At 53.6% G+C, this 27,415-nt stretch overlaps 10 protein-coding genes across 10 annotated transcripts; 5 read left to right on the top strand and 5 right to left on the bottom strand.

Annotated features, from left to right (window-relative positions):
- Nucleotides 1-63: 63 nt before the first annotated feature.
- On the bottom strand, nucleotides 64-2,028 carry UHO2_04383 (uncharacterized protein; the record flags this gene model as incomplete). Its single annotated transcript, XM_041556056.1, has 1 exon — nucleotides 64-2,028. One exon carries the CDS (start codon nucleotides 2,026-2,028, stop codon nucleotides 64-66), a length of 1,965 nt encoding a protein of 654 aa, XP_041411990.1.
- Nucleotides 2,029-3,999: 1,971 nt separating this feature from the next.
- Nucleotides 4,000-6,182, bottom strand: UHO2_04382 (uncharacterized protein; the record flags this gene model as incomplete). The annotated part of the gene is made up of 2 exons (XM_041556055.1): nucleotides 4,000-5,719; nucleotides 5,809-6,182. 2 exons carry the CDS (start codon nucleotides 6,180-6,182, stop codon nucleotides 4,000-4,002), a joined length of 2,094 nt encoding a protein of 697 aa, XP_041411989.1.
- A 2,006-nt stretch (nucleotides 6,183-8,188) lies between these two features.
- On the top strand, nucleotides 8,189-12,085 carry UHO2_04381 (uncharacterized protein; the record flags this gene model as incomplete). The annotated part of the gene is made up of 1 exon (XM_041556054.1): nucleotides 8,189-12,085. One exon carries the CDS (start codon nucleotides 8,189-8,191, stop codon nucleotides 12,083-12,085), a length of 3,897 nt encoding a protein of 1,298 aa, XP_041411988.1.
- A 270-nt stretch (nucleotides 12,086-12,355) lies between these two features.
- On the bottom strand, nucleotides 12,356-13,140 carry UHO2_04380 (putative Autophagy-related protein 12; the record flags this gene model as incomplete). The annotated part of the gene is made up of 5 exons (XM_041556053.1): nucleotides 12,356-12,415; nucleotides 12,516-12,578; nucleotides 12,664-12,800; nucleotides 12,916-13,023; nucleotides 13,107-13,140. 5 exons carry the CDS (start codon nucleotides 13,138-13,140, stop codon nucleotides 12,356-12,358), a joined length of 402 nt encoding a protein of 133 aa, XP_041411987.1.
- A 716-nt stretch (nucleotides 13,141-13,856) lies between these two features.
- On the top strand, nucleotides 13,857-15,660 carry UHO2_04379 (putative 60s ribosomal protein L7 subunit; the record flags this gene model as incomplete). Its single annotated transcript, XM_041556052.1, has 3 exons — nucleotides 13,857-13,876; nucleotides 14,530-14,641; nucleotides 15,034-15,660. 3 exons carry the CDS (start codon nucleotides 13,857-13,859, stop codon nucleotides 15,658-15,660), a joined length of 759 nt encoding a protein of 252 aa, XP_041411986.1.
- Nucleotides 15,661-16,375: 715 nt separating this feature from the next.
- UHO2_04378 (uncharacterized protein) lies at nucleotides 16,376-18,238 on the bottom strand (the record flags this gene model as incomplete). The annotated part of the gene is made up of 1 exon (XM_041556051.1): nucleotides 16,376-18,238. One exon carries the CDS (start codon nucleotides 18,236-18,238, stop codon nucleotides 16,376-16,378), a length of 1,863 nt encoding a protein of 620 aa, XP_041411985.1.
- Nucleotides 18,239-19,319: 1,081 nt separating this feature from the next.
- UHO2_04377 (uncharacterized protein) lies at nucleotides 19,320-20,642 on the top strand (the record flags this gene model as incomplete). The annotated part of the gene is made up of 1 exon (XM_041556050.1): nucleotides 19,320-20,642. One exon carries the CDS (start codon nucleotides 19,320-19,322, stop codon nucleotides 20,640-20,642), a length of 1,323 nt encoding a protein of 440 aa, XP_041411984.1.
- Nucleotides 20,643-21,040: 398 nt separating this feature from the next.
- On the top strand, nucleotides 21,041-22,963 carry UHO2_04376 (uncharacterized protein; the record flags this gene model as incomplete). Its single annotated transcript, XM_041556049.1, has 1 exon — nucleotides 21,041-22,963. The coding sequence occupies one exon, from the start codon at nucleotides 21,041-21,043 to the stop codon at nucleotides 22,961-22,963; it is 1,923 nt and encodes a 640-aa protein (XP_041411983.1).
- A 134-nt stretch (nucleotides 22,964-23,097) lies between these two features.
- UHO2_04375 (uncharacterized protein) lies at nucleotides 23,098-25,000 on the bottom strand (the record flags this gene model as incomplete). Its single annotated transcript, XM_041556048.1, has 4 exons — nucleotides 23,098-24,043; nucleotides 24,167-24,417; nucleotides 24,525-24,812; nucleotides 24,914-25,000. 4 exons carry the CDS (start codon nucleotides 24,998-25,000, stop codon nucleotides 23,098-23,100), a joined length of 1,572 nt encoding a protein of 523 aa, XP_041411982.1.
- A 454-nt stretch (nucleotides 25,001-25,454) lies between these two features.
- On the top strand, nucleotides 25,455-27,256 carry UHO2_04374 (uncharacterized protein; the record flags this gene model as incomplete). The annotated part of the gene is made up of 2 exons (XM_041556047.1): nucleotides 25,455-25,815; nucleotides 25,911-27,256. The coding sequence occupies 2 exons, from the start codon at nucleotides 25,455-25,457 to the stop codon at nucleotides 27,254-27,256; spliced, it is 1,707 nt and encodes a 568-aa protein (XP_041411981.1).
- Nucleotides 27,257-27,415: the final 159 nt, after the last annotated feature.

Genomic DNA, 27,415 nt, shown 5'->3' with positions numbered 1-27,415 from the left:
GATGTGTGGGATGATGCAAAGAGACGAGGGAGAGAAAGAATTTTGCTATGATGGATTAGAGGCTTAACGATCACCGAAAGGATCAGTCTTGCTCTTGGCACTCCTTGCGCTGCCAGTCTCGCTTCCGTTACCTGCCATTGTTGGTGGCTGAGGAGGGTTTAATCCCATACCCAAGTGACCGAAGATCAAGTCCTCATCCAATTGAGTTGACCTCGCCAACGCCCTGTGACTGAAATTGGGCATGATGTTGTAACTCTGCTGGTGCCATTTTGTCGAGTTACCACTTGAAGCAGCGAACGAACGACCAGCACCGATACCAGCTATGTTTTGACTGCCAAACTCGCCCACTGGCGCAGAAGCAACAGAGGCGGCACCAGAGGGGAGAGGTGGCGCATCAGTGAAGCCAGCCGACATGGAGGCAACCGATGGTGCACGCGAGTAGTTGGTGCCACGAATCGAACCTGCTGGTGTAGCGGGGCCGGAACGAGGAGGAGCAATCGAGGCGCTGCTAGGACCAGCCATGGATTGTGGAATAGGGGCAGGCGAAGCCTTTTGGATCACCTTGAACGAACGCGAAGGAGAAGAAGGGACCTCAGGAGAGGCGCTTGTGGGGGATGGGGTTGTGGAAGAGGACGAAGCAGGGGCAGCAGCAGGGGCAGGAGCGGCGATAGGCTCAGGAACGGCTTGCGGGTAGGGAAGCTTGTTGCTGTTGCTGTTGTTGTTGCTGTTGCCCATGTCCTTGGAAACGCGGTTGAAGCCCCACTTGCTGGTCTTGGTCTTGTTGTTGTTGTTGTTGTTGTTGTTGTTGTTGTCCGAGCTTGAGCTTGCCTTGGCAGTGGCACCGGAAGTAATAGTTGCTGCTGCGGTACCACCAACTGCGGCGGGTGCTGCAGAAGAGGAAGAAGCTTGAGCGCTGGTTGATGGACTTGAGGAAAAAGATGCGGATGGGTAGGAAGCAGGCTGTGTGTTCTGAGCGGTCATCGGTGCAGGCTGAGACGATGAAGAAGAAGGAGCGACAGAGGCAGGCATAGCAGAGACAGGGGGAGCAAGTTGCGACGAAGGTGTAGAGTTGTCCTTGGAGAATTCGGAAGATGGGCTGCTACCGGAAGCACTGCTGGGCGATCGAGCGCGTGTCTGTTCACGCGACTGCTTGCGAGCAGCAATAGCGGCGGCACCAATACCACCTGCAGCGGCAGCACCAGCACCCATACCAGATCCGGGATTGTTATTGGCAGCAGTGAATTGGGTCGAGGTACCGGAGAGGGCACCAGATGTAGTCAAAGTGGTAGGGTCAGCAAAGACGTTCTTAGTGGAGATATCGCGCATCATGGGCGTGTTGACAGTCTCGGGGGCTGTAGCAAGCGAAGTGGTCGAATCGTTGTTCGGGGCACGGAAGGCAGCCTCGTCGGCCTCGTCGTTGCGAATACGGCTCTGCTGGTTGCGCTGCTGTCTCTTCTTCTTCCTCATCAAGCAGAAGGCAAGAAGACCAATGGCAGCGAGGGCGATGACACCACCGGCGACACCACCAGCGATGGCGCCAGTGTTGGACGAGGAGGAACCAGAGCTGGAGGCACTGTTGCTGTTGCCACTATCGTTGTTGCTGGATCTACCAGAGCCTCGAGTCGGCGAACTGGCAGCAGCAGACGAAGTGGTGACGGTGGTACCACACTGGAAGTTAAGCGTCTGAGTGATAGCAGGGTAGGCGGTGATCGGCTCCTCGTCTGTGTCGAGGAGACGGAAGCTGATCTGCTGAGGTCCAGATTCGACGGTGACGCCTTGGAAGAAAGGAGCGTACCACTGATACGAGTTGGTGCTGGCGTAAGCAGCGTTGAACTGGATCTCGGAGATCATGGTGGTGCCTTGGTAGACGCCAAGGTATTGGGCATTTGTGCTCTCGGCAGGTGTGAGACCAAGGGTGAAGTACAGGTAACCACATGAGATTTGTGTGACAGTGACGGTTGCTGCCTGCGCATATTGTGCGAGGGCCAGCAATGCGGCCAATAGGCCGATGCGGTTGACGAAGTGCATGATAGTGAAATGTCACCGAGCGGGGCGGATGCTAGCGGGCGATGAGGAAAATAATAATGATGGATGGCGGTGGGGCTGTCCTTTTGATGTCAGCTGCACGCTGTTTCTATGCCTAGATAGAGCGAGCTTGGCTTGACTAACGAGTAGAGAGAAGTGATGATGAGGATGATGGTGCTGCTGATCGATCGTGAACGAGATGCGATGATGCGATGATGGGCACAGGTGGAGTGATGAATCGTCGATGGCCAGACGATGATCTCGGTGAGCCGACAAAGACGACGATGACGGCAACGAGAGGGTGAACGGTAAGCGGTGCCAAAGATGATGAGATGAAGTGAGAAAGGCAGTGAGAAGGTTCAACAAGAGCGTTGGCCAGTTGAGAAAACAAGCGGTGAGGTGAGGAAGAGAAAGAGGAGGAGGATCGAGAGAAAGAGAGAGAGAGAGTTTGGTAGAGATCGGTTGTTGCTTCCGAGCTAGACTGACTGTGCTGTTGCTGCTGCTGTTTCGCTAATGCTAACCCAAAGCCACACCTCAGCAGAGCGCAAAATTGAAGGGATTACAGAAAAGGAGAAACGAGAACAAAAAACAAAAACAAAAACAAAAACAAAAACAGGAGCGGCAGCAAAGCGGCGCACACACCGGCACCCAGCCTGTGTGTGACTGTGTGATTTCCTTTCCCATCTTGATTTGTGAAATCAATCACAATCAGCCAAACGTGTGCGGTTTACCAGAGAAAGAAACTGAATCGGATCTCCGCGTGTTTTCAAGAGAGAGGCCAAATAGGAGGGAATCTCGAGATGGACAGGGGTGCGATTGAGGGCCATTTGGGAATAAAAGAGGGGGGAAAGGATCGAAAATTTAGTTCAGTTCGATCACACAGAGCAGCTAGCCGAGGCGAGGTCGCAAAAGATAGAAAAACACAGAAAAAAAAAGAAAAAGAAAAAGAAAAAAAAAAAGGAGCACAGCATTTGGCTGCAGCGTCGATTCGCGCTGAGAACCTGCAGAAAAGGGACACAGTGAGAGGCAACACAACACACACACAGCAGCAGCAGCGTGCAAAAATTAAAATTGAACCACCAAAGTCCGCAAAGCGGCGTGGAACTCTACGTTTTCGAGATGCAACATGTTCCAAGCGAGCAGCGCGGCGATTGTCAACGACTGCCAGCTCGATTCAACCCTTTCTGCATGTTTATTTGCAGTTTCTTTTTTTCTTTTTCGTCTTTTTGAAATCTCGAGGCTTGCTGATGCAGAAAGCTTCTCTACTCGAACCTCAGAGCCTTGGCTGACGTTGTTGTGCTTGGCCACCTTACATAGCCTGACAAATCAATTTCTCCGACGCTGTTCAGCTGGTTTCGGTACTTGTGGATGCCAGACGGTGAAAATTGCCAAGCCGTCTCCAGCGTCATGAGAAGGTAATGTCTGCATGGCCTGCAGCGACATCTCTTGGCGGCCTACTACTCTGTGCAGTACGGCTGCTGTTGTCGACTTAGGGACACGAAGATCTTGCTGAAGGAAACGATCCAATATGATGATGCGAGTTGACGTAAGCGGATACGAAAGAGATCGGGCAAAGCCGATCTCACTAGAGATCGGGTACAACTTAGTCACCCTCGTTGACAGACATCGTCATTAAGTGGAATGCTCCCACCTTTGGCATATGCCGATAGTTTGTATATATATCAAGCGCCGAGCTCGAGGCTCCCACCACATTTCTTTCCTTAGTCAATCGAGTATATATGTTTCTGCCCTAAAACAGTAGTGACATCGTACTCAGACTCTTCCCGATCGTCAGTTATCGGGACAAAACTTCTTCACATTTTAACAGATCTTCCTGGTCCTGATGTTAGCAAGTGAAATTGAATGGATGCGGAAACGAATGCAAATAATAATACAGTGTCGAGGAGCAAATCGTTGTTCAGATACAGCACCAAGATTTCAGAAGGGAGAGCTGGTCTAGCTAGGCGTCGCATCTCAACCAAAGAGCTCATCCACATCCACCTCGTTGCCCTTGGATGCGCTCTTGCCTGGCTTCTTCCTGGTCCACTTTCGCATCGCATTGTTAGCAGACCTGGCCATCGACGACTCTTTCCACATGTCAGCCTCTCCATCCATCGGCTTGGGCGAGTCCGCCGAAGATGTCGCCGACTTGCCTAGATCGAGCAGTGGCAGATGCTCAGTCTCGGCAGCTCGACCAGAAATGCCATTGGCTCCAGCAGAGTCGGCGAGGGCTCCGCCGAAACGTGCACTGTTGGTACTCATCGCAGGAGAGCGATCGGAGGGCGCTGCATGCGCACCAGTGAGAGGAGAGTTGCGGAAGACCTTGGTGATAGATTGGGACGACTTGGTGCGCTCCTTCCAAAACGAAGGTCGGGAAGGAGCAGCTATCTGCTTTCGAGATGGCTCATCAGGGCCAGTGACAGAAGTTGGCAGGTTAGGTTGTTCGTCTGTGTCAAGCATCTCGATCATTCGGCTCCCCGTCTTGTTGATGCTCCAAGTGCTGTTGTTGGCAGAGTGTTGGCCAAGTCGTCTGCCCGCAGCACCAAGTTGCGCCTTCTCAGAAGCATCCACCCAGAACTCGCCGTTCTTTGAGTCACCGCTCATGTCTCGCCTCGGTGCCCTGCTGTGAGAAGCTTCTTCAAGGATGCTCATAGGGCCTTCGGTAGACTCGCCAACTACGCGAAGTTGCCCCTTGACAGCTCCCGTATAAGTGTTGTAGGTGCCGTCACTGTTGTAGGTACCATTGGACGACTGAAACGTGTCGGCGCCGGCTTCAGCAGTCAGGCTCGGTCCCGCCAATCCGACAGCAGCCGGAAACACAGCGTTGACAGCTAGAGAGTTCTGCGGTGCAAACGACGTAGCTCCCTGCAAGATAAGAGGGCTTGAAGCAGGGATCGATGGAAGCTTGGGAGGTACTGAGAGGTCGCCACGCTGGCTCGTTGCGCCAGAGTGCATCCAGTGGTGATCACCGCTCGCGATTTCGGAGACAGCGACAGAGCCTGGAATGGTGTCCAGCTTGGACTGCTGGCCTGGAAATCTAGCGGCAGGTGGCCGACGTTGCAGATGCTCAGCTTCAGTGGCAATCGGTCCGGGTTCCTCCGAAAACTGCATGACAGCAGGGTGCATGGCTAGTGAACTGCCGTGAGATCCTCGATGGCTACTAGCGTCATTCAACGATGCAGCACCGGACCAGGCTGGTTCAAAGCCTGGCGTACTAGGAGGTGGTGCTTGTTGCATGCCTCGCCAACGAGCAGCTTCACTCAACGCAGCATAGTCGGAAGGTGCAGCCCCCGTCGGGAGGCTTGCCATGCCGGGAGGAACAACATGTGCTCGAGGATCGATCATCTTGGCGGATGGCCCGATGCGGGGGTCAACTGCAGGAGGCATCGGAGGTTCGTAGAAGGCGGTGCGGTGGACATCCGGGTAACCGTTTGCGAAGCCACCAGGATAGTCTTGGCTGCTACCAGATAAGGCACCGTTCAGAGGCTGGCCATAGTGGCTGCCGTGTGAATGAGGGAAGGATGCCGATGAGCCCATGATGAAACTTGGTGCGAGCGAAGCGGCTGATGGTCGATGCAAGTGGGAAGAGTGGGCTTCGGATACGTGAGCACCAGTGTGCGAGCCGCCATGGATCGATCTGTCAGCACCGAGAAGAGGGAGCGCGGAAGCAGCATCGGTCATGACGACCGAGTTGCTGTAGTTGCCCGATGCGGACGTAGTTGAGTAGTACAAGGGTTGGGGGGGAGGCCAGCGATGACAGCAGGAGCCTTCTCGTCGTCCGACGCAGGGAAGAGGTTGGCATCTTTCTTTGCTTTGCGACGCTTTCTGAAGAGACAGGCAAGGAGGAGGATGAAAGCTATTAACGCGACACCTCCTACAGCACCTCCTACAATGCCACCGATAGGGGGGTGAGAAGGCGCAGAGTTGTCACTTGATGATGCAGTGCCTGAGGGACTAGTTAATGAGGTGCTGTCGCCAGCTGATAAGGATCGGCTGACTTGATTGGCAGAAGAGGCAGTAGCGCTCACGCTGTTGGCTGATTCAGTCGGATTGGCCGTAGCGATTGAGAGTTGAGATGCTGCAATGGTCGAGGTGACGACAAGGACCGACTGACTTGCAGTCACAGTCACCGGAACCGTCGTTATAATGACGGACATGGTGATGCCGTTTGCGGTATCACGGTCAATTGAGGGAAATAGTCACTGGTTGCAGAACAGCTGAATACAGCTGTCTATCGTCGATTCGTTCAGCAGTAAAGGTGAAGGGAAGCCTGTCGTTGGTGGGGATGATGGTGAGATGTAGATGCTTGCTGCTGCTGCAGCAGCAGCTTCTTTGTTTGCTGAAGATGGAATGGATGGATGTGGAGCAGAGGTGGGTGAGAGAGAACTCAGTCGAGGTCAGGGACAAAGTCAGATTGTGGCGAGGAGGACTGAGGCAATCAAGTCGGTCGGAAAGCGAGAAGGAGCGGAAAGCTATGCAGCAACAACGTCGACGTCGAAGCGAAGAGCCACTTGGGCGTAGCGAGAGCTAGCGTTCCCTCCGTTTTGCTGGACGGTCTCAATAACCTTGCCTTTTAAGGCTCCCGCAGGAGAGAGTCTACAATGTGGTAGAGACAGCAAGTGTGGAAGAGAGTGAGAGCATCTCTGTGTAGTGCAGCTAACTAGAGAAAGACAAACGAGGCATAGTCATTGTTTGAAGCGGCAGTGTTTCAATGCCGTTGAGTTCGATGCAATGCAGCACACAGTCTGCAGCGGCTTCCCTTTTCGGCTCCAAGGTGACGTTGACTCCTGCTCACATTCACTCCTGCTCAATCGTACCTTATCTACTTTCAGTCGGAGCAGCCGACCTGGATCCTCTCAACTACAATCAACGCCTACACATTCATGCTGTGAGAATGAGAGCTTCCGGACAGCTCTAGCTGGATGATGAAAGACGTGGAGGATTGGCGTCAAGAAGGCGAGAGGACGACGGCTCGGTAAGTTCAGCATCAAACTACGCCAAAAAGACTTGTCACCTTCTCAGCTGCTGCTCGAGTGAGAAGCGTGATTTAGCCTCACTCATCACCATCAAAAATATCGCCGCAACTCCGACGATGTGGCGAGAAAGCTTTAGACCCTGAGCTGCTCTTTGAGAACGCCGTTGTGGCTTAATATATATAAAAAAGGGGGAGCGGCGGCTTAAGTTTTCTTTTCTGCTCGTCCTAAGATATTGGAAACACTCCACAGATTTGCCAGGAACAGGCGACGAATTGCTACATCATCGAAATGCTTTCGACCTCATCCGCTTCTCCTTTGTTACTCTCGCTGATCTATTTGCCGGCGTGATTGCCGACAACAGATCACATCACATCAACTCGGCCAGAGGAGCAAGAAGTTACATTGACAATTCCACCCTGATTGTGCAGAAGCGATTTCGGCAACAAGTTCTCACACTCAAGCCAAAGGTTCTGATGACGAGCGAGACTTGCACGGCGTACGCTTCAATCAAGATCCGCAGATTCTTCCAGGTCTGCTTGAATGCTTGAGAACACGCCGTAGCAGACTACGCTATCAATCGCCTAGCATGTCTAAAATGTCAATCTAAAAATTGAGGCCAAAAAACAACAAAAAAACAACAACAAAAAAGGGTGAGAGAATGATTTGTGGGAGCTTGTGAGCAAAGTCGCTCTGACATCTTTATCTCGATTAAAATCGATCTGAATTTTGACGATCCGCTCATGGATATGTCGATGGGCCTCTTTCGTAATTTGGTGCTTGGAAGAACAAATGGCGCAATCGACCAAGTTTTCCCCCCGCAAAACTTGACAGCTGCAGCTCCTCAAGAATCTTATGGCGGCCAATCAGAACAATCGGAGCTTGACCGGGTTTCTTCCTGTCTGTCTAATCAGTCTAACTGAGTCTTGTTGGCTCGCCTAAAGCCCAGATTGCTGGTCTCCTCAGCCAGACCCGTGTCTGTGTCGCCAAGGCAACTTCTTCCCGAGCCCTTTTGATTTTGCTTTGCCGTCGAAAGCGCGCTGAACTGCTGTAATCTTCCAGCCTTCCCCCACTGAGATTGTTGAGGTCGAGAAGAACGGCAGCTTCATCGTCGATACTGCTTGCTTCTCACCATCACCTCACTCTTGCCCCCTTCCATCGCTGCCTGTTCTTGCGTCTGTACACCCAAGATGGCTGCTACTTCCTCGCAGTCGCTCTACCAGAGCGCTGCCATCTTTGCCGGTGGTCTCGCCATCGGTGCCGGTACTCTGGCCCTTTCGCGAGCCGCCTTTGCTCCTGCTCACAAGCCTAACAAGTCCATCAAGCGCAAGGTCTCGGACGCCAAGCTGCGTTCCTCCCCTGCTGCTGTCGCTGCCGCTGAAGGCAAGGCCATCACCAACAGCAACAACAACACCAGCAACAACAACACCAGCAAAAACAATACCAGCAACAACAACACCAGCAAAAACAATACCAGCAACAACAACACCAGCAACAACAACACCAGCACCGCCAAGGACACCCCTCTTGGTGGCATCACTGGTTCTGGCCGTGTTGACCCTCCTGCCTCCAAGCAGCTCGATGACGTCGACGCCAAGGGTGCTGGCCCTGTCGCCCCTGCTAAGCCAACTCTTCCTGGCCATGTCGCTCCCAACGGCGTCGATGTCACTTCCGGCGGTCAGAAGCTCACCGGCCTCGTCAACGCCCATCCCGACACCACCGCCCAGCCTGAGCCCTCGCAAGTCAACCGCGCCAAACACCTTGATGCCCGCATGGAGCTCGGCATCGTCAACGGTCCTACTGAGTCCGAGCTTGCCGCCAAGGCTGCTGCCCTGTCCTGGTTGGTTGGCGTCCCCAGCCACAAGCTCACCAGCGCCGGTGCCATCGACTCAATTGCCTACGCCAATAGCACTGCTATCTTCAGCTACGAGAGCGAGGCCAACGGCGGCTTCGGCTCTTACAGCGAGAAGGAGGCTCAGCACGCCGCTGAGCAGGGCTGGTTCAAGGGTCGTCCCTCGGTCTTCAAGATGCAGACCCGTTCCGGCGCCGGTAACGCTATCGTTGGCTACCTCAACTCCAAGAGCGGATCGTCTTCCACCGAGCCTGCCAAGGTCGTCACTGCCTTGACCAACGCCGCCGGCTTTGCTGCCATGACTCCCACTCTCGCTTCCTTCAACGGCTCGGATAACGCCAAACTCGTCCTCCAGGTCTCTGCCGCCAGCCACTCTACTGAAGAAGGCGAGGAGCTCTCCATCAGCAACGACTACGCCTCGGTCCTCAACGCCGCCGCTGCTCTTGACGACTCGTTCGAGATCTTCCTCTCTTCCACCCGCCAGGAGGCCCTTGACTTTGCCCAATACGCCTACCAATCGCGGAAGAACGTCGTCCATGTCTTTGACGGCGCCTTCTCCGGACGCGAGGTCGGTGCTCTCACCATCCCTACCAAGGGCCAGAAGGTCGACGTTCCCGAGCCATTCCTCTTTACTGGCTCGCCCAAGGCCAAGACTGTCCTCGTCGTCCCCAGTGGCTCTCACAGCCAGGCTGCCCGTGCCGTCCTTGTGACCCTCCCTCCCACCGTGCGTCACAATGTCGCTCTCCTCTCGGTTCGCAACTTGCGATCCTGGGACGATCTCGACCTCCGCAAAGCTCTTCCCAAGTCGGTCGAGAGCCTTCACGTCCTCGAAGAGGTTTCGGGTGCTTCCGCCTCTGGCCAGCTTTACGAGGACATCGTCTCGGCCGTCTTTGGCGGCGAGTTCGCCGAATCTGACGTCCCCTCGCACGTCTTCCCGGTCGCCCTTGCTCCCGGTCAGGACCTTTCTGCTGCTGAGCTCCACAAAATCCTCGAGACCCTCGCCGATGCTCACAAGTCTGCCCTCAATGTCCAAGACGTTCTTGACGAAGCTGACGACACCCACGCGGACTTGCTCGCCCTCTCGGGTGCTACCGTCGTCACCTTCTTCGACAGCGAGACCAGCCCCACTGCTCCGCTCGCTCAGCTCACTGCTCGTGCCATCCGAGACCGCGGTGCCGACACCCAGCTTCACGCTCGTCTCCTTTCGCGATACGACAACTTCGACGCTTCCGGCATTGTGCGCTCTGACATTATCCTCTCGAGCCGCCCTGAGTCGGCCGCGGACGCTCCCATCATCCTTGCCGCCGAAGAGAATGCCGCCAAGGTGCTTGTCGTCAGCGACCCTGCCACCACGCTCAAGAGCTATGCTCCTTTCCAGTCGCTCGTCCGTGGCGGTACTGTGATCTTCAACACTCCTGGTTGGGAGGTTGCCGAGCTCGACTCCAAGCTCCGCGCCGAGGACAAGCGCGTGCTTGCCCAGAAGAGCGCTCGTCTCTTGCTCGTTGATGCCTCGGCTGTCGTCGAGAAGCTCAACACCAAGACTGCCAACGCCAGCGGCGGCAAGGCTAAGGTTGGCGACAATGTCGTACCCTCCGAGGTCGCTGCCGCCGTCCTCCTAGTTGCTGTCCTTCGTGTTCAGCTCAACACATCTGGCGCAGCTCTCGCCGCTTTCCTCAAGCGTGTCATCGGTACCGCCCCTGTCGGCATCGACGGTGTCGAGGGTCTCGTCTCGGCTGCCGAGAGTGCTATCCAGCTCCACGCCTTCAGCGATGACGAATGGTCCAAGGCTGAGCCCATCTCGGAGGCCGAGGAGAACGCTCCTTTGCGCCCCACTCAGATCCGCTACAACGGCTTCGGTGCCAACCCTGACGCCGCTACCGTCGGTCTCGAGGTTGCTTCCACTCGCAGCACCTGGGCTCAGTCCGCCTGGCAGCACCTCTTCTCCGAGGCTTACGACACCCAGGCCGATGCCCTCCGTCCCGACCTGCCCGAGCAGACCTGGGTCGTCGAGGTCACCGAGAACCGTCGCCTCACTCCTATCGACTACGACCGAAACGTCTTCCACATGGAGCTTAGCACCAAGGGCACTGACCTCAAGTACGAGGTCGGCGAGGCTCTTGGTGTCCACGGCTGGAACGACGACGAGGAGGTCGCCGAGTTTATCAAGTGGTCTGGCTACGACGCCGACGAGGTCGTCAACGCTCCCAGCATCACCACTGCCGGCAAGCATGAGAGCCGCACTGTCTTCCAGACCTTGCAGCAGAACCTCGACATCTTCGGTAAGCCACCCAAGCGCTTCTACGAGGAGCTTGGCAAGCTTGCCACCAATCGTGACGAGGCTCGATGGCTCCGCTTCATCAGCTCTGCCGAGGGATCGTCTACCTTTAAGAAGCTCTCGGAGATCGAAACCGTTACGTACGCCGACGTGCTTCGCATGTTCCCCTCGGCTCGTCTGCCCATCGACCAGCTGCTCACCTTGGTTGAGCCTATCAAGCCTCGTCACTACTCGATTGCCTCGGCTCAGTGTGCTGTTGGCGAGTCGATCCACCTGCTCATCGTCACCGTCGACTGGAAGACGCCTAGCGGCAGCCCGCGATACGGTCAGTGCACGCGCTACCTCTCGCAGCTCAAGCCTGGTGCCAAGGTCGCTGTTTCGCTCAAGCCTTCGGTGATGAAGCTTCCTCCTATCGACTCCCAGCCCATCATCATGGCTGGTCTCGGTACTGGTGCTGCTCCCTTTCGTGCCTTCATCCAGGCTCGTGCCTACAAGAAGGCTCAGGGTGCCGAGGTCGGTCCTCTGGTCTACTACTTCGGTTCTCGTTACCGATCAGCCGAGTACTTGTACGGAGAGGAGCTCGAGGCCTACACTCAGGACGGTGTCATTGAGCACATGGGTCTCGCCTTCTCCCGTGACACTTCCAAGAAGGTGTACATCCAGCACAAGATTCTCGAGGACGGTGACTTGCTCACCCGGTACCTTGGTCCTGAAATCGAGAAGCTCGAGGCTGCCGGTGGCAAGGCCGAGGTTGTGCTCCAGGACGGTCTCATTAACGACGAGCACGTCGAGGACGGCAAGAAGGGCTACTTCTTCGTCTGTGGTCCCACCTGGCCCGTTCCCGACATTCACGAGGCCCTTGTCGGTGCCTTTGTCAAGAAGGGTCTTACCAAGGAGCAGGCCGAGCAGAAGATGGAGGCTCTCAAGGAGGACGAACGATACGTTCTCGAGGTCTACTAATCGCAGCACCTTGCACTTGCTCTGTCCTCTTCCCCTCTTTCTCGTAGACCATGATTGCTTCATGATGCTGTCTTTTAGATTGTGCTTGAAATGGCATCATGACCTTCTTTAAACTCTCTTGAGTGTGTGTCGATTTCGCTTTCGTTGTCTCATCCTATAGTACTGAGTGCTGTTCCATGCTACTGTGTGCATGATCGTGGCATGTATCGATTGCCGGGGTATACATTACAGATGAGGGAGCGTGAGGTTCGGACAGTCTGCTATTGTCGGCTAGCCCCACGCGGCAGTTGTGCTGTAGTTGACTATCAGATGATTCTCTGTTCCAAAGCACTGCGGGTCAAGGCAAAGATTGTCGAACAAGTATCCGATATGTCAGAAAGCTTGTTGCGAGGTTGGAGTGACCGCGCTGTGGACCAGAGCGAGTACTCACCCTGAAAAGGTTGCCGACAGTGTCATCTGGCGCTGGACTGAACGAGGCATTGATGTACAAGAACTGGCGTACATGGCCGATAAAGAAGAATAACACGCTGGTCAGCTATTGTGGGCTGAGGGCAGCACCAGGGCAAGCGACAACTTACGAGTGAGTCTGTGGGCTTGAAGTTGAGCTCTTTCCGCAAGAACTGAATGACGGCTTGGAAACGGTTGAATGCTGTGATACGGAAGTAGTTGTTCCTCATGATGGGTGCATTGCCGATGGCTTTGAAGAAGACGACCACTGCAACAGCAGCGAGAAGCAGAGTAATCACAAACATGAGGCATAACATTGTATCACTGTCAGTAAGCAATTTCTTGTCCAACTTCATGACGGTGATGAGGAGAAGGTTAGCTACCTTTTGACGAGTCCTTCTTCTTGTACTGTTCGAGAGCCTGTAGTGCTGCTGCTGATGGACTTGGCAGTAATAAGATAGCAGCTGCCGCTCCTAGCTGGCGGTCTAGCTCTATTGTAATAACATCAGATACATGGCGAAAAGGCAATTAGTCGGAGCTGATGACGGGAGCAACATGATGAAGACCAACACACCTTGATTTGGCGTTTGAGAAGCTGATGCCGTCATGACGATGGATTGTGGTCCAAGGACTTGAAGGAACCTTGTGGCTGTAGCGGTGGCTACCAACAGCGATGTTCCGAAACGCAGGCTTCGTTTTGTTCACGCCGCACTGTGTTGATGATTGGTGGCCCCTCTTGAGATGATGTCGGGCATTGCGCAATCCAGGGTCCAACGATGCGTGTGTGTGTTGCTCGTTGCTGGTCTGAGCGTAAGTTGCAAAGACACGGTGGTATTACCTAAGAGCGTGTCATCGTGAGCAGGGATTCCGCGATCGTCATCGTAGCTTCATCGGGCTGACAACCTCGGCCGACTTGTCTTTGGCACGTGTAGCTGGAAATTTTGCTGATTTCTTTGTCAACTGCAACACTGGATTGGCGCCTGTTCAATTTCGAAATTGGTTGAAAATCACGTCTCTGGGCCTCTCTCAAGCTTCTGGCTGCTCGACTGGAATTTGACGAAAGACGAAACTTTGGCTTTAATGGTCAAAGAAAGCGCTGTGAAGGCTTATAGAGATTCTGAGGCAGCAGACAGGCAGTTTGAGGATGTTCAGGTTGTCGAGACTTTCGAGAAATTCGCAACTGCGACCTTCAGTTGTGTGTGTGAGTGTAGCCTTCGCAGCCGACTGACCGATTCGAGATTCCGGAGTGTCAGCTTGGTCAATATCGACTGCAACCTCTTCGTCACCATCATCACCTTCACCCATCCCCTCCCCGTCAAGAATAATGTCGACCCAGATCCGAACGTACGTATCTCATCGTCAATGATGCGATCCATGGCATAGCAGCACCGACTTCAACGAACGACAGTAGCAGAAGTAGTATTAGTACCGCCACCAATCGACCTCGACCACGAGTCTAAAAGCATATGCTTCACCACGCATCAGCATCAGCATTCACAGGAGACATCACGACACAATTGAAAACATTGCGAATGAATCATTCGCATGATATTGGAGGTCATCAGATGTTGAAAGTAGCTTGGATGGACGTTGTCAGTGGACAATGAAGGATACCTGTAGAGGCTTTTCGTAACGTAGCAATGTACCACTTGGAATTATGACTGCATACGATGTGCGGATGGAGTTTGTAGACCTATGCTGAAGGTACGGTTGATTTCGGACCAACCATCCAACAGAGACATACACGGCTCAATGCTAATGTCGCAACAACACACCAGCTCTCGCTCACCTACCATGTCGATGGATGACGATCAACCTGCCCTACCAACAAGCGTACGACGACAACCAACTGTGCTATAATCATGCAACTTTCGGCCTTACTCGCTTCTCCAACACGACTCCTGCTGTTCATGCCGTGATCGCAACAAATTTCGACCAACAATCGCATCGCTGACATTCTGAATCGCTCCCGCATTGTATCTTTCCACATCTCACAGCACCGTCCCCTCGGCTCACGACGTCCTCGTCCCCGAGACTCTCCTCAAGAAGAGGAAGTCCGACGCCAAGGCCCGTGAGGAGAAGGCTGCCAAGGCCGCCGAGACCAAGAAGGTATGTATTCTTCATCCTAATGTCTAGCTTGGACATTCACAGGAGGACAATGCAATCGAAAGACAGAATGCAGCACAATTTTAGGACATCTTCATAGGCTAGGTTTACGTTGGGAGATAGGATCAAAGTGACAACACAGTGATGCATAACAACCAACATTCGGGCTAGTCTACGGACAATGCTGCCGAAATATACCATCTTTCGGGGCTGAGGTTCACCTTTGATCAGGACATACGCAAATAGGCGGGAAGGAGTAATTGGAGCAAGTAGATTGCATGCAGCAAATTGGTTAGGATGGCAAGCAAAGTCTAGGCTAGGCCTGAATCGTGCCTTCAATCAATCCGCACAGCTTTCTGACAACCGTTCTCACTTTTTGCTGTAACGCAACACAGGCCAACCTCGGCAAGCGCAAGGTCATCTTCAAGCGTGCCGAGCAGTACACCAAGGAGTACCGCACTGCCGAGCGCGAGGAGATCCGTCTTCGCCGTGCCGCCAAGGCCAAGGGTGACTTTTACGTTGCCGGTCAGCCCAAGGTCGTCTTCGTCGTCCGTCTCCGTGGTATCAACAACATTGCGCCCAAGCCCCGCAAGATCTTGCAGCTCCTCCGTCTCCTCCAGATCAACAACGGTGTCTTTGTCCGCTTGACCAAGGCCACCTCGCAGATGCTTCAGCTCGTTCAGCCTTACGTCACCTACGGTGCCCCCAACCTCAAGACCATCCGTGACCTCGTCTACAAGCGTGGTTACGCCAAGGTCAACCGCCAGCGTCTCCCCATCAACGACAACAAGATCATCGAGGAGAGCCTTGGCAAGTACGGCATCCTCTCGATCGAGGACATCGTTCATGAGATCGCCACCTGCGGCCCCAACTTCAAGGCCGTCACCAACTTCCTCTGGGCCTTCAAGCTCTCGAACCCCAACGGTGGTTTCAAGGGCAAGAAGCTCACCCACTACACCGAGGGTGGTAACACTGGTGACCGTGGTGAGGCTATCAACGCTCTCGTCCGTCGAATGAACTAAGCGCGCAATCAGTCATGCTTCTCTCGTTCCGTTCTTTTGATCATTGCATCACGGCCTGCAACAAGTAGAGCAGCAGCTGTGGTGTAAGGCTAGGATGGACTGGGCGTGGTGTTTCTTCTTTCGTGTTTGATTTCCGTTTGTATCATCTCTCCTCTTTGCATTGTTCACTCTTATCGTATTCCCTCCGACATCATCGCCTCTCTTCTTGAGTGAGCTGTCGGTTACACATCTCCAAAAAGTTGGACCTCGTCGCGCACAGCCGGTTTGGTCAAGGCATCGCTCTCAGTGGTTTTCATATGGGATTTGCTGGGCTAATTGCAATCCTTGGTCGGCTTCACTGCGCAGTTCAACAAGCCCCGTTCTCATGACGCTCACTTGTCTGACGTCAAAAGTGTTTGCCATCCTGTATACTTCTTCCCTTTTTCGGAAGCACTTTTGATGCAGCAGTAGAATCTTCTTAACGTCTTGGAAGCGAGAACATCTTCATCTTCTTTCACACCACATATTGTCATCAGATCAATCATGTTCACTACTAAAAAACTCACACGATCCTAACCCAGCAATCCTTGAACCGGTCTCAATCATCTCAGTGCGTCTGTGATTGTTGCTCTTTGGTGTGTCTGATCGTGTTGTGGCACGAAAGTTGCTTCCAGGTGTGATTGCAATGAATTGATTAGCGTCTGGGAGACAATGCAGGTGTGTATTGATGGTAAGTCTACTTGTTGAGATCACGAGTGATCGCATCAAGATCTAATTGAAGAAGCTCGTTGATGACAGTTCCGATGTTGGTATTGTCCTGATTTCCGATCAACTTGTGCAATCCAAAGCCATAGGCATAGACGTTGATGTCGATACCTGTGTGGCCGCTGGTGGAAAACCCGATCTCAGCTCTCCTAGCTGCTATGTCTGAAATGACCCTGCGGATGCCATCGAGATTGACACTGGGAACAGGGCCGAGTGTGCCGACTCGATGGACGTCGTTTGCCGTGGTGTGAGCATTACGAATATGCCTAGCTGCGCTTTCGAGATGAGCATCGCTGTCCTCTGCATCTGCGATCGACAGAATCTCGCTCTTCACCACCTTCCATACGGCATCGATTTCAGCCAAAGTTGGAGCTCCGCCCTGACCCTCACCCTCGAAGCCAAGGCCTGACTTGCCAAGGACCTTGCGCTCAATGAAGTCGCGAACAAGCTTCTCGCTGACATGACCACCTTGCGCCTTGGCTTTCTGCTTTTCCAAACGAACAAAGTCGATCAACACAGCAGTGAGGATAGGCGTGGAGTGCTTTGCGTTGAGCAGACGCTCGGGGTAGTAGGCATAGTTTGGATAGTCGACGGTGAGCTGTCTGCCCAGAGTGACACCACCGGTTTCGTGGTCGGAAGTAGAAATGAGAAGCGTCTTCTCGTCCTTAGTGTTGTGACGATCAACCCAGTCCTTGACGAGAGCGATGGTGTCATGGTATGCGAGGGCCTCACGGGCATGACAAGCAGGGTCATTGTTGTGGGCACAAAGGTCGATCTGCGAGCCTTCGATCATAAGGATGAAACCCTTCTGGTTCTGCCTAGATTCGCCAAGGAGCTCGAGAGCCTTCTTTGCGTAGTGGGAAAGCGGCTTGAGAGGCAATGGTTCGGGAATGTTGACTCTATCGATCTCGTAGGGAGTGTTGCCGGGAGATAGTAACGCCATGAAAGGGATCTCTGGTTCGCCGCCGAAAACATCAGACCTTGATGACATGTCCGCATGAAGATGGTCGGAGGAGGTGTTGGTGGGGAAGGCGACTCGAACATCCCATCCAAGCTGCCTGGCGTACTCGACAGTGTCCTCGTCATCCTGACGACACGAGACGGAGCTGGAGTTGGGCAGGAAAGCGCATCCTCCACCTCCGATAGCAAGATCGAGCGTTCGTTCGCCGAGTGGGTTCTGCCTGCCTCCGATCATCTGGGAAGCGATGAGCGGCTCTTCGGCACGAGAAGCAGCATGCGAGATGAAAGCAGCGGGAGTAGCATCCGTAAGCCGAGAGGTGACGACAACACCAGTCAAGAGGCCCTTTCGTTTGGAAGCCTCAAAGACAGTACCACAGGGCTTGCCATCCGGAGTGACCGCGATGGCACCATTGTACGACTTTTTGGCACACGAGAAGGCAGTAGCGCCTGCAGCCGAGTCAGTGATGAGCGAAGAGGAAGATCTAGAGCGGTGGGTGCCGACGAGAATCTTATCGAGCGGTAGCTGGAATAAGCTTGTATAGTCTGTATCGTTGTTTAAAGCCTGCGCAAAGTGCCTTGTGAATGCGACAGATGCAGGACCGTAGCCATCACTGATCATGAAGATGATGTTGGTCTTGACGGGACGAGGCGACCATGGCCAATGCCACTTGCCTGAAGCGATGTCAGATGCATAAGAGAAGCTTTTCTGAGGGTACAGCAAGACGACAAAGATGAAGAGAGCGAGCTTGATTCCTTTGAGGAAATCTCCGAGCATCTGACGCTTCGTGTAGGGCCTTGAGGGATGGATCTGTGGAAAGCCAGGGGGCACGTTGCCATCAGCCACATGCTGGGGCAGCTTGGCATCGAGATTCATCGTTGCAGGAGAGTTTCGGATCTAAAGGTTACCCTGCACAAAGTGAACGGTATGATGAGCAGAGGATTGCAGGCTGTGAACTCGTTTCAGGGGTGAAGTTACACAAAGAGAGGAGCCTGACGAGCATGTCAATCTTGTTTGTGCACGGATGCGGAGTTGTCAATCTTTCTTGATTTACCGACAATGTGAGATCGACACATATATTTGCTCCCACGGAAACAAAAATGAGCCAAGCTCAAAAAGGGTCAGAAGCTGTGTGGATATGTGGAGCCAAGCATGTTGAAAAATAGCAATCCAATATGATGATGCAAGGTGGAGGGATCGGGCGAAGCCGATCTCATCCGAGTTCGGATACAACATGGTCCCCGCTCGTTGTCAAGCATCGTCATGAAGGAGGATACACCCACATTCGGCATGTACCATCCAAATGTATAAATATATCTCACTGGGAGCGCTAGGCTCTCACCATGCTTCTTAGTCAATTGAGTATATGTGTTTCTGTCTATAACAGCAGTGATATCGTACTCAGACTCTCCCCGATCGCCAGTTATCGGGACCCAATCGTCTTTACTTTTTAACAAAGCAGTGTCGTGACGTCTTTCGAATCGACCGTGCGCACCGCTTTTTGATTTCTCGTGCTGTGCTGTGCTGTGCTGTGCTGTGCTGTGCCGTGCTGTGCCGTGCTGTGGCAGTTTACGCGACGCCACTCTTCTGCTCTGGCGTGAGAGACGGGAAACACCGCCTTGTGGGTCTGTCTCTCTCGTGGCTGTCAGGGCGGGCTGTGTAAAGCGGCAGAGACAGCTTCCCATTCCATTGTGCCAAGCAATATGAACAAGCGAGACAGGCACCAGAACACTCATACTCGTACAACCTCAGACACAACAAGTGTGGAGGAAAGATAGCCAAAAGGACACTCTTTGGCCCTCGTCTCTTTTCATATCATCTCGACTGTCTCTTGCACTCCGCCCACGGACACACCTGACCCCGTCCACATCAAAGCTGCGCGGACAGTCTCATCACATATATATCGTAGCACTGTTTGTTGCCATTCTCCTTTTTCTATTCGCCACTCAACATAACAATGTCCTGGCAACAAAATTCATACCCACCTCCTCAAGGCTACGGCGCTCCTCCTCCCATGCCTCAAGGCGGCTACGGAGGCTATGCACCTCCCGCTGGTCCACCCCCTCCTCACGCTGGAGGATACGGAGCACCTCCTCCCCCTCAAGCACCCTATGGTGGAGGTTATGCTCCACCACCTGGTCCGCCACACGGGCATCACGCTCCACCACCACCTCCTCCTCCTCCTCATCATCATCACCATCATCCTCATGCTCATCCACCTCCACCTCAGCATGCCTACGGTGCTCCTGCTCCCGTTCCTCCATCGACGGCAGCTGGTGCGTACTACCTTGGCGTGCCTATCCCACCTCCACCTCCCAACCAGCCTGCACCATCTCCGCCCGGGTACAATCCAGCTCAAGACGTCGAGAGACTTCGCAAAGCCACCAAGGGCTTCGGCACCGATGAGGGTGCTCTCATTACCACACTAGCCCCCCTTGATGCCTACCAGATCGATGCTCTTCGCCATACGTTCAAGGCAACTGTTGGCAAGGATCTGCTCAGTGTCCTCGAAAAGGAAACATCTGGCTGGTTCCAAGCAGCACTTCGTGCCAAGGTGCTTGGTCCTGTCTTATACGACTGTTGGCTCATCAAGCGTGCCTGCCAGGGTGCTGGTACGCACGAGGACCTTCTCAACGAGGTGATCCTCGGCAGGACCAACATGGAGATGCACCTCCTCAAGCAGTATTACCAGGTCACCTACGGCAAGAACCTAGAAAAGGTGGTCGAGGACGAGCTCTCGTTCAAGACCAAGCGAATGTTTGTCATGGCCATGCAGAGTGTTCGCCAGGAGGACACTGCTCCTATCGACCACCAAGCTGTCGAAGCAGATGCTGCTGCCCTTCACAATGCTGCTCGTGGTGCTGGTACAGACGAGATTGCCATCTGCGGTATCCTCATTCAACGCAGCAGTCCACACCTTGCCGCCGTCGCCCAGGCCTACCAGCGTCATCAGCGAAAGCCTCTGTCCAAGATGATTGACACGGAATTCTCTGGCCACATGCGAGACGCACTCCGATATATTGTGGATGGTGCCGAGAACGATGGGCAGGGTGTCACTCGTGATGCACGTCTGCTCGAGGACAGCATGAAGGGCATGGGAACCAAGGACGAGCGTCTTATTTACCGTGTCGCTCGTCTTCACTGGAACAAGCCTCGCTTCGAGGGTCAGATCAAGCCAGCCTATGCTCAGCTCTTCCACAAGAAGGGTCTCAAGAATCGTGTCGAAGGCGAGACCAGCGGTGACTACAAGCGCATGCTCAGTGCCATGATTGGGTCTTGATCTATCCATCATCAGTCAGATGCTATATATATATATATATATGTATGTATACCCTCTAGTTTCATCAGTGTAGTGTTGCAAATGTCAATGGACCTGTACCAACATCTTCGCTCAAGCTGTGCAAGACATGATAGGAATGTGCGTGTGATTTTCAGCGGCGATTTTTTCGGCGCTTTTTCCGGCAAGCAAGCTTGATTTTTGATTTTTGATTTTTTTTTTTTTTTTTGATTTTTGATTTTTGATAAGTTACACCTCCACAACATTACACGAAGCTGAGTTAAAGTTAAGTGCACTTGCCTTCGCCATCATCCGTGCCTTCATTTATCTGAACTTAGCCCCCTTCCTCCGAAACCTGACCGACACGGAATGCACAAGATCGAACTCTGGCAGTTATCAAAATGGTGGGACAGGCCGAGTCGTCCAAGTTCAGCGTCAATGGAAGGCTGGCTCGAGCAAGAGAGCAGGATCTGCGCCGAGCCCGTAACCTGCAAGCCAAACTCGCTCGTGCGCAAGATGGCGCACAGTCGCAACCGAAAGCATTGTCTCATGCATTCGCGCCTCAACCGCAAGAGTATGAATCCCCTTCATCTAGGGCAGGACTCATGCTTATGTCGTCTATCGAACAAGCTCGAAGGGAGCGAGAGCAACGGACAGGTGAGCGACACCTGAAGCGACAAGTAGCAGGGCCGATGCCACCTGAATCCTGGCGGGACGACTTCGACCGACTCAGCATACGCAGAGGCAATGCTTCGCATTTAAATAGACAGCGCTTACAAGCCCTCATGTCTTCCACTACCGCCCCACTCGGCGACCAGGACTGGAGAGAGCGGACAGACAGCCAGCCTGCCGACGCAGCTCATACCATGACTCCAACAGCAGCTGTGAGGGCAAAGCAGCGGGCAAAGCAGAGGGCAACGTGTGCCGGGCTTCGACGCTTCTACGACTCTTCAGACCCCTTCCATGAAAGTCGACCTCTCTTATCTCTTTGCGATATGGCTTTGTGTGTCATCGCCGATTCGCTCAATCGCCCGCCGTCAACTAGTGATAAGGGCACCAGGGGAAAAGCTCGAGACGAGACAAGCGAGATAGACCACTTGCAAAAAGCTGAGGTGCTCGAGTACCTTCCGGCTCACATGCGCCAGCGCATGATGGCTCTGTGTGGACGCCTCGCATTCACTAAACAGCCTTTATGCGATTCAGTGGCTCAGGCACTAACACACGCTGACATCACCGAGGCTCTCGAGATCGATCAAAGTGGTTTGAAAGACCAGGACGGAGCCGAAGACGACTGGGAGGCAAGCGCCATATCTTATGAGGACCTCGGCACTACACTCTCTGCTAAGAGAGGTGATGCCTTCTCTTCGCTCGATCTTTCCTTCTCGAGCATTGCAAAGCACACCATGCACCGCATGTTATTTACAATGCACGGAGGCCAGATGTTCGTCTCACTCCGCATGCTCAGCTTGGCTGGCTGGAACAACTCTTTTTCGAACGCGGAAGACCAACCCAATACAATCGACACATCCTTGGAATCGATCGTGTCAACCCTTGCGCGACTTCCCAATCTCGAGACGCTCAGCCTTGCGGGTTCCAGAATCTCCGGGACAAACGTTTCGAGGAATGCCTTCAGTACGAAATCAGAAACAGCTGCCTCTATCCTTCGCAAACTGAGCAGGAGCCTTCCGAAGCTCAGAACACTTGACCTGAGCTGTTGCGACTGGGTCTCAGCTGATGCAATTCTGGGCGTTCAGTGGGCTACATGCCTTTCGGTGGCATGGCCGCATTTAGAGAATCTCGTGCTTGTAGGCTGCAAGGCTTTCGCCGACCCGGAGCAGCTCCGAGGCGCCACAGCAGAAGGACTGATTAGCAAAGAGGCAAGGTGGCGCGGTGTGTTCAGCGCCGAGGCGGCTGGGAGCTATGTGGCGCCATGGCACGCGAAACATTCACAGAGAGCAACGCAAGGCGGTCGTGTGATCAATGGAGAGGGTCCTACTGTTCATCAATACCATATGTATGTGGATAACGACCTTCGCCACCTGCCCTACATGTTCTCCAATCTCGAACCTTCGCAAACGTTGCAGAGAGGTTATCGTCGCGCTACCTTCTTAGAATTCGTCAACAACACCGCCCAGCCTCGCACAGGGTACGCAACCACAGACAGCAGGCGCTATCTGGACTCATTGACGGAACGGGTACATTGCCCGCGCACGACCCACACAGTTTCGATGTGGCAATGGCAAAGAGCTCGAGTCCTGGAGGCTGTTCGCGGAAGACTTCAGTCCGGCGCGCGACACAGAAAGTGGGTCGAGGTGTGGTTCTAACGTCTAGCTCGTGTCCGGCTTCCTGCACAACATTCCACAATCAAACCGGGCTCGCAACAATCAAGCTTTAAGAAGCCAATCCGTCGAGCACCAAAGGGAAGACATTTAGTTATGACTTCCATTGCAAACGCTATTCAGCTCGTCAGAGAGACCTTCGACAAATCAAAAACCTCAATATACTCCAGATCGCTGATCTTGGTACCCGCAAACCTGCTATACTCTTCAAAGATACTTGTATGGCTCCATCCTTGCAGCCTTCTCACCAGCCCCACGATGCATCCTACTCTGTACTTTCCCTTGTTGCAATGAATCAAGATGGGCCAATTTTCAGGCTTTAAGATCAGCTGCAGAGCTTTGACCACATCAACTTCGTCCATTTCGGCTGTGGGCTCCTTGTTGATCGCTAGTCGAAGGTGGAATGCCCGAATGTTTTGGGAGGCGGTCCAGTTGGTCATATTTGAGCGATAATCTTCGGTGCCCAAGTAGAGAACGGATTTGAGATTGAGTCGGCGGAGGAATTCAAAATTGCGCTCGTTGGGATGGCCAGAGCGGTAGATGCCGCGGGAGACCATTGAGAAGTTGAGTGGAGGTACGATGAGGGTGGTGGATGATGCGAGGTCGCCTGCTGCTGGAGATGTGAGGGATGTTGGGAGGTTGCTGATGCGGTCTATGGGGTTGGGGTTGGAGGAGCTGGCAGGTGAAACAGATGGTGCGTTAGGCTCGGCTGGTGCGGACTTGGTGACAGTCTCGGTGCTCGAGGTTGAGGTCGACTGAGCAGCGTCTGGCTTTTGGCCCCATGTCGCTGTACCTGTGGAACCATTTGCCTCGTCAATCTTCGTTGTTGCTGCGTTGTCATCCGGTTTCTCAATCGACTGAGCTTTCGGTATTTGGGTATCTGATTCGCTTTGCTGCTCTGTCGCCATTGTCGAGGCTTTGTCCGCTGCTTTGCTCTCTGTCCCTCCCGCGTGCTGCTGATCCTTGATTGCGTCCGCTACGCCTCGTCGGCTTGATTCTTCCCCCGTCTCATTCCTACTTAAAGCCGGGCGCTCACTGGTATCACGATCGTCCGAAAGCCACCTGCTGTTGTCCCGCATCAAACACAAACAAGAGCGCTTTCGTTTCAGTCACAGTTCTGTTGGGTTTGCTTTTTGCGCTTTGATTTGCCAATGACAAGTGGTGATACAGGGGGAGAAGGAGACTCACGACGCCTGTGACGCCTTGGCAGCGTCCTTTTCTTCTGTGAGACCGTCTCGTTCGAGCTGTTCTCTACGTTCGCGACGACGCTTGACATCCCAGTTGTGTACGCGAGCCGTGTTGACTTCCATGATGGTAATCTGTTCTCTCAAGAAGTCGAGGTCTTCTTTGGAGGATGCGAGTGACTTTTCGGCACCAGAGAGTTTGCTGGTTAGCAGGGAGATGGCTTCGTCGATCGGATATTCCAGCATGACGTTTGCCTGTTGCAGCGGCAGCGTATGAGAAGACAGATAAGGGTAAGATGGATGAGGTGGTCAGCATCACATGCGCTTCGGAGTAGCAATTGGGAACAGGTTGAAGCACTTACTCCTAGCCATAAGTGGACGCTGTCGACAGGATCGAGCTTAGCCTTTGCAAAGAGGGTGTCGTTCAGCTCGAACGTAGTCTCTATCGATTCTGGATCATCCTTTTTTTCTTTCAAGAAGTTGACCATTTGGAGGGTTTTGTGAATGTCTGGAATCTTTTCTTCGAGGCCTCGACGTCGTTGAGCTGTGTTGAGCTCCATGAACTTGTACTTGGACATGGTCTCCTGAAACTTTTTCAATGTTGGCTCGACATCCTCATCCGGCCCACCGAGGTATTCCTGCACATTGGACTGCAGTGTGATCAACCGAAGATGTGGAGATAGGGAAGGTCAGTGAGCCGCTCTACCATTGGGAGCGGAGCTGCCAAGAAAAAGTTGTTGCGAATACGTACGATGAATGGAGCGTGCGGGATGCCACGTGAATTGGTCTCCACTCTGGACTGCGAAGGTCCTGCAATGGCAGATGATGATGTTGACATGGCGGCGATGCCTAGGTGAGTGTGACTGTGAGGGAGGTCGCAGGAGCCGATGGCTGAAGAACACGAGCTTAGGCGATGGTGAGGATGGAGGTACGAGTGGAGTCGAGTGTTGCTCTTTGTCCACTCTCTGTCTCAATTCTTCCTTTTTCGTGCAGAGCGTCTTTGTTAGATCACGTTTGTTTTTGCGGCTCACTTATCTTCGCGAGGGTCCAACTTCAACGGCCAGAGCCGAATTTCAGCAAGCGAGGCAGCACAGCGCACACTTCAACGTCCGTGCATGCCCACACGCACAATCAGAGTTGTTGGTCTTTCACTTGCTTCAATACTATCACTTGTCGACGACTCTTAACGATTACCCTATCTCACAGCATCTAGCTCGAAATCCTCCTTGCATCATTTGTCAAGGTTGAATCAAGCTCCATCGGCTCCAACCACAAGAAGCGGCTGCAGCGCGATGGCAGTATCCAGCATCCCCCCGGGTCAGATCCCGAATGCGACACCTGACCAGCTATCGCCCATCCTCTTACGTCTTCTAGAATGTCCTAAAGAGCTTCTGCCTGATCTTGCGTCGCAATCGGCAGCTGCCATCGCTGACCTGCCAGAAGACGCTCGACCGGAGTCATATGAAGGTCTGCTCGATGTCGCCCGCTTCTGTGTTGAAGACGAGCCAGGATGGGAGGTAGGACGGTGTGCCAAGTTCATCGGCGGACACCCAAGGATCGGCGCACCACTCAATGCGCCAACTTCAGAGCTTAGCGAAGAGAGCCGAAAGGAGCAGATGAAGGGAGGTCAGGTCGACCCTGCTACTCTCGAAAGTAAGTACATGCGCACACTGGCTAGCTCACTTGGACTGGCCTTGACGTTGATCTCATTCTGTCTTGTCACCCGCATCATGACTGCAAACGAACAGAGCTGGCAAGATTGAATGCGATATATGAGGCTAAATACCCTGGACTCCGCTTCGTGACCTACGTCGCAGGTCGATCAAGAGCCGCAGTAGCAGAAGAACTTGCATCTCTCCTGGGCGACAAGACCGCCAACCTCAAATCAGCCTCGGATCTGCCCAAGGGCGACGTGTGCGCTGAAGGCACCGACGAGTGGCAAGCAGAACTTGATCGTGCCTCCGAAGCACTTTGGGAGATCGCAGTCGACCGTGCAGACAAGCTGAAAACGGAGGCTGAAAGCAAGGGCGATACCGACAAGATTACCAAGCCTAGCAACGAAGGTGGTGAGGACTCAAAAGGAGGGGCTGCAGCAGCTGCAGCGTCCAAGGAGGTCAAAGACAGCAAAACTCCGTCAGATACCATCGGCCAAGATGTGCCGTTCTTATCGCTCGCCTCTTTCCGCATGCTCGTTCTTTCTTCACCCGTGCTCGAATCCTTCTTCAAATCCGACCTCACCGAATCCTTCTACCTCGAACCTGTCGAACGATCCCAGAGCGGAGGCGCTTACGCATGGCACACCGCGCCCAGTCTGCCAGGCGCACCAAGAGCAGTACCCGGAGCAAGTAAGGAGAACAGCTGGGCAACAAGCGAAGCCACCTATAGTCGTGATGTCACCACTGGTGCACGAGGCAAGGTTGTTGGCTTCCTTGGCAACCTATTGGGTGAGGAGGGTAAAGCAAAGATGAACCAGCTGGCAGATCAAGTCGGGCAGAGGCTGCAGACGCATACTGTGACAGGACCAAGGCCGTCATTTGGCAGGAATTCGACGTTGGATGGAGGCAAGATGGACACGCAGGAGCTGAGGGAGAAGGAGGCAGAGGAGAGAAGGAAGGCCGCGGAAGAGCGCAAGTCAACACTGGGCAATCGTCTTTTTAATGCATTGCGGGCGCCAGCACGTACCCAATCAACACAGGATCTCAAGGCTGCAGCAGGTGCAACACCGACGTCGGCCACCTCACCATCAGGGTCACAGGAAGAACGAGGACGAACGTTGGAAAAGCAATCATCACAGACATCAAAAGTGGACAAGAGGATCAGTCTTCGTGGAAGCGACTTGTCGACAGCAGGCCCGAAGGCAGCGGCAGAAGCGCTACGTGCAGCACAGGAAGCGCTCTTGCAAGAACGATCCGCATTCGTTATCGACGAGGTGGGCGAGGATGAGGGAGATGATGGCGCAGAGGGTGCCGCTGAAGTTGAAGATCTGAGCGATGTGGTCGATGAGGCGACACAGGGAGGACAGAGAGCTGAAGGTTTGTTGAGCGGAAAGGAAGCTCAGATGGCCAAGGAGCTTCGGTCTGCTCCCGCGCAATGAGGAACCGGCATCATCACAGATTCGTAGCAGATCTCAGAACTTATTTGCATTTCATTGTTCTAACATCGTGGTCTTCTTTGCAACCATCTTCAGAGTGATATCAAGAATGCACCGCCAAGGGAGAGCGAATTAGCCTTGAGGTGACGCTCATGATGCTTG

This window comes from Ustilago hordei (assembly GCF_900519145.1).
Source record: "Ustilago hordei strain Uho2 genome assembly, contig: UHO2_contig_08, whole genome shotgun sequence".
Lineage (NCBI taxonomy): Eukaryota > Fungi > Basidiomycota > Ustilaginomycetes > Ustilaginales > Ustilaginaceae > Ustilago > Ustilago hordei.
Note: the sequence above shows the minus strand (reverse complement) of the source record. Positions and strands in the feature narration are given on the sequence as shown.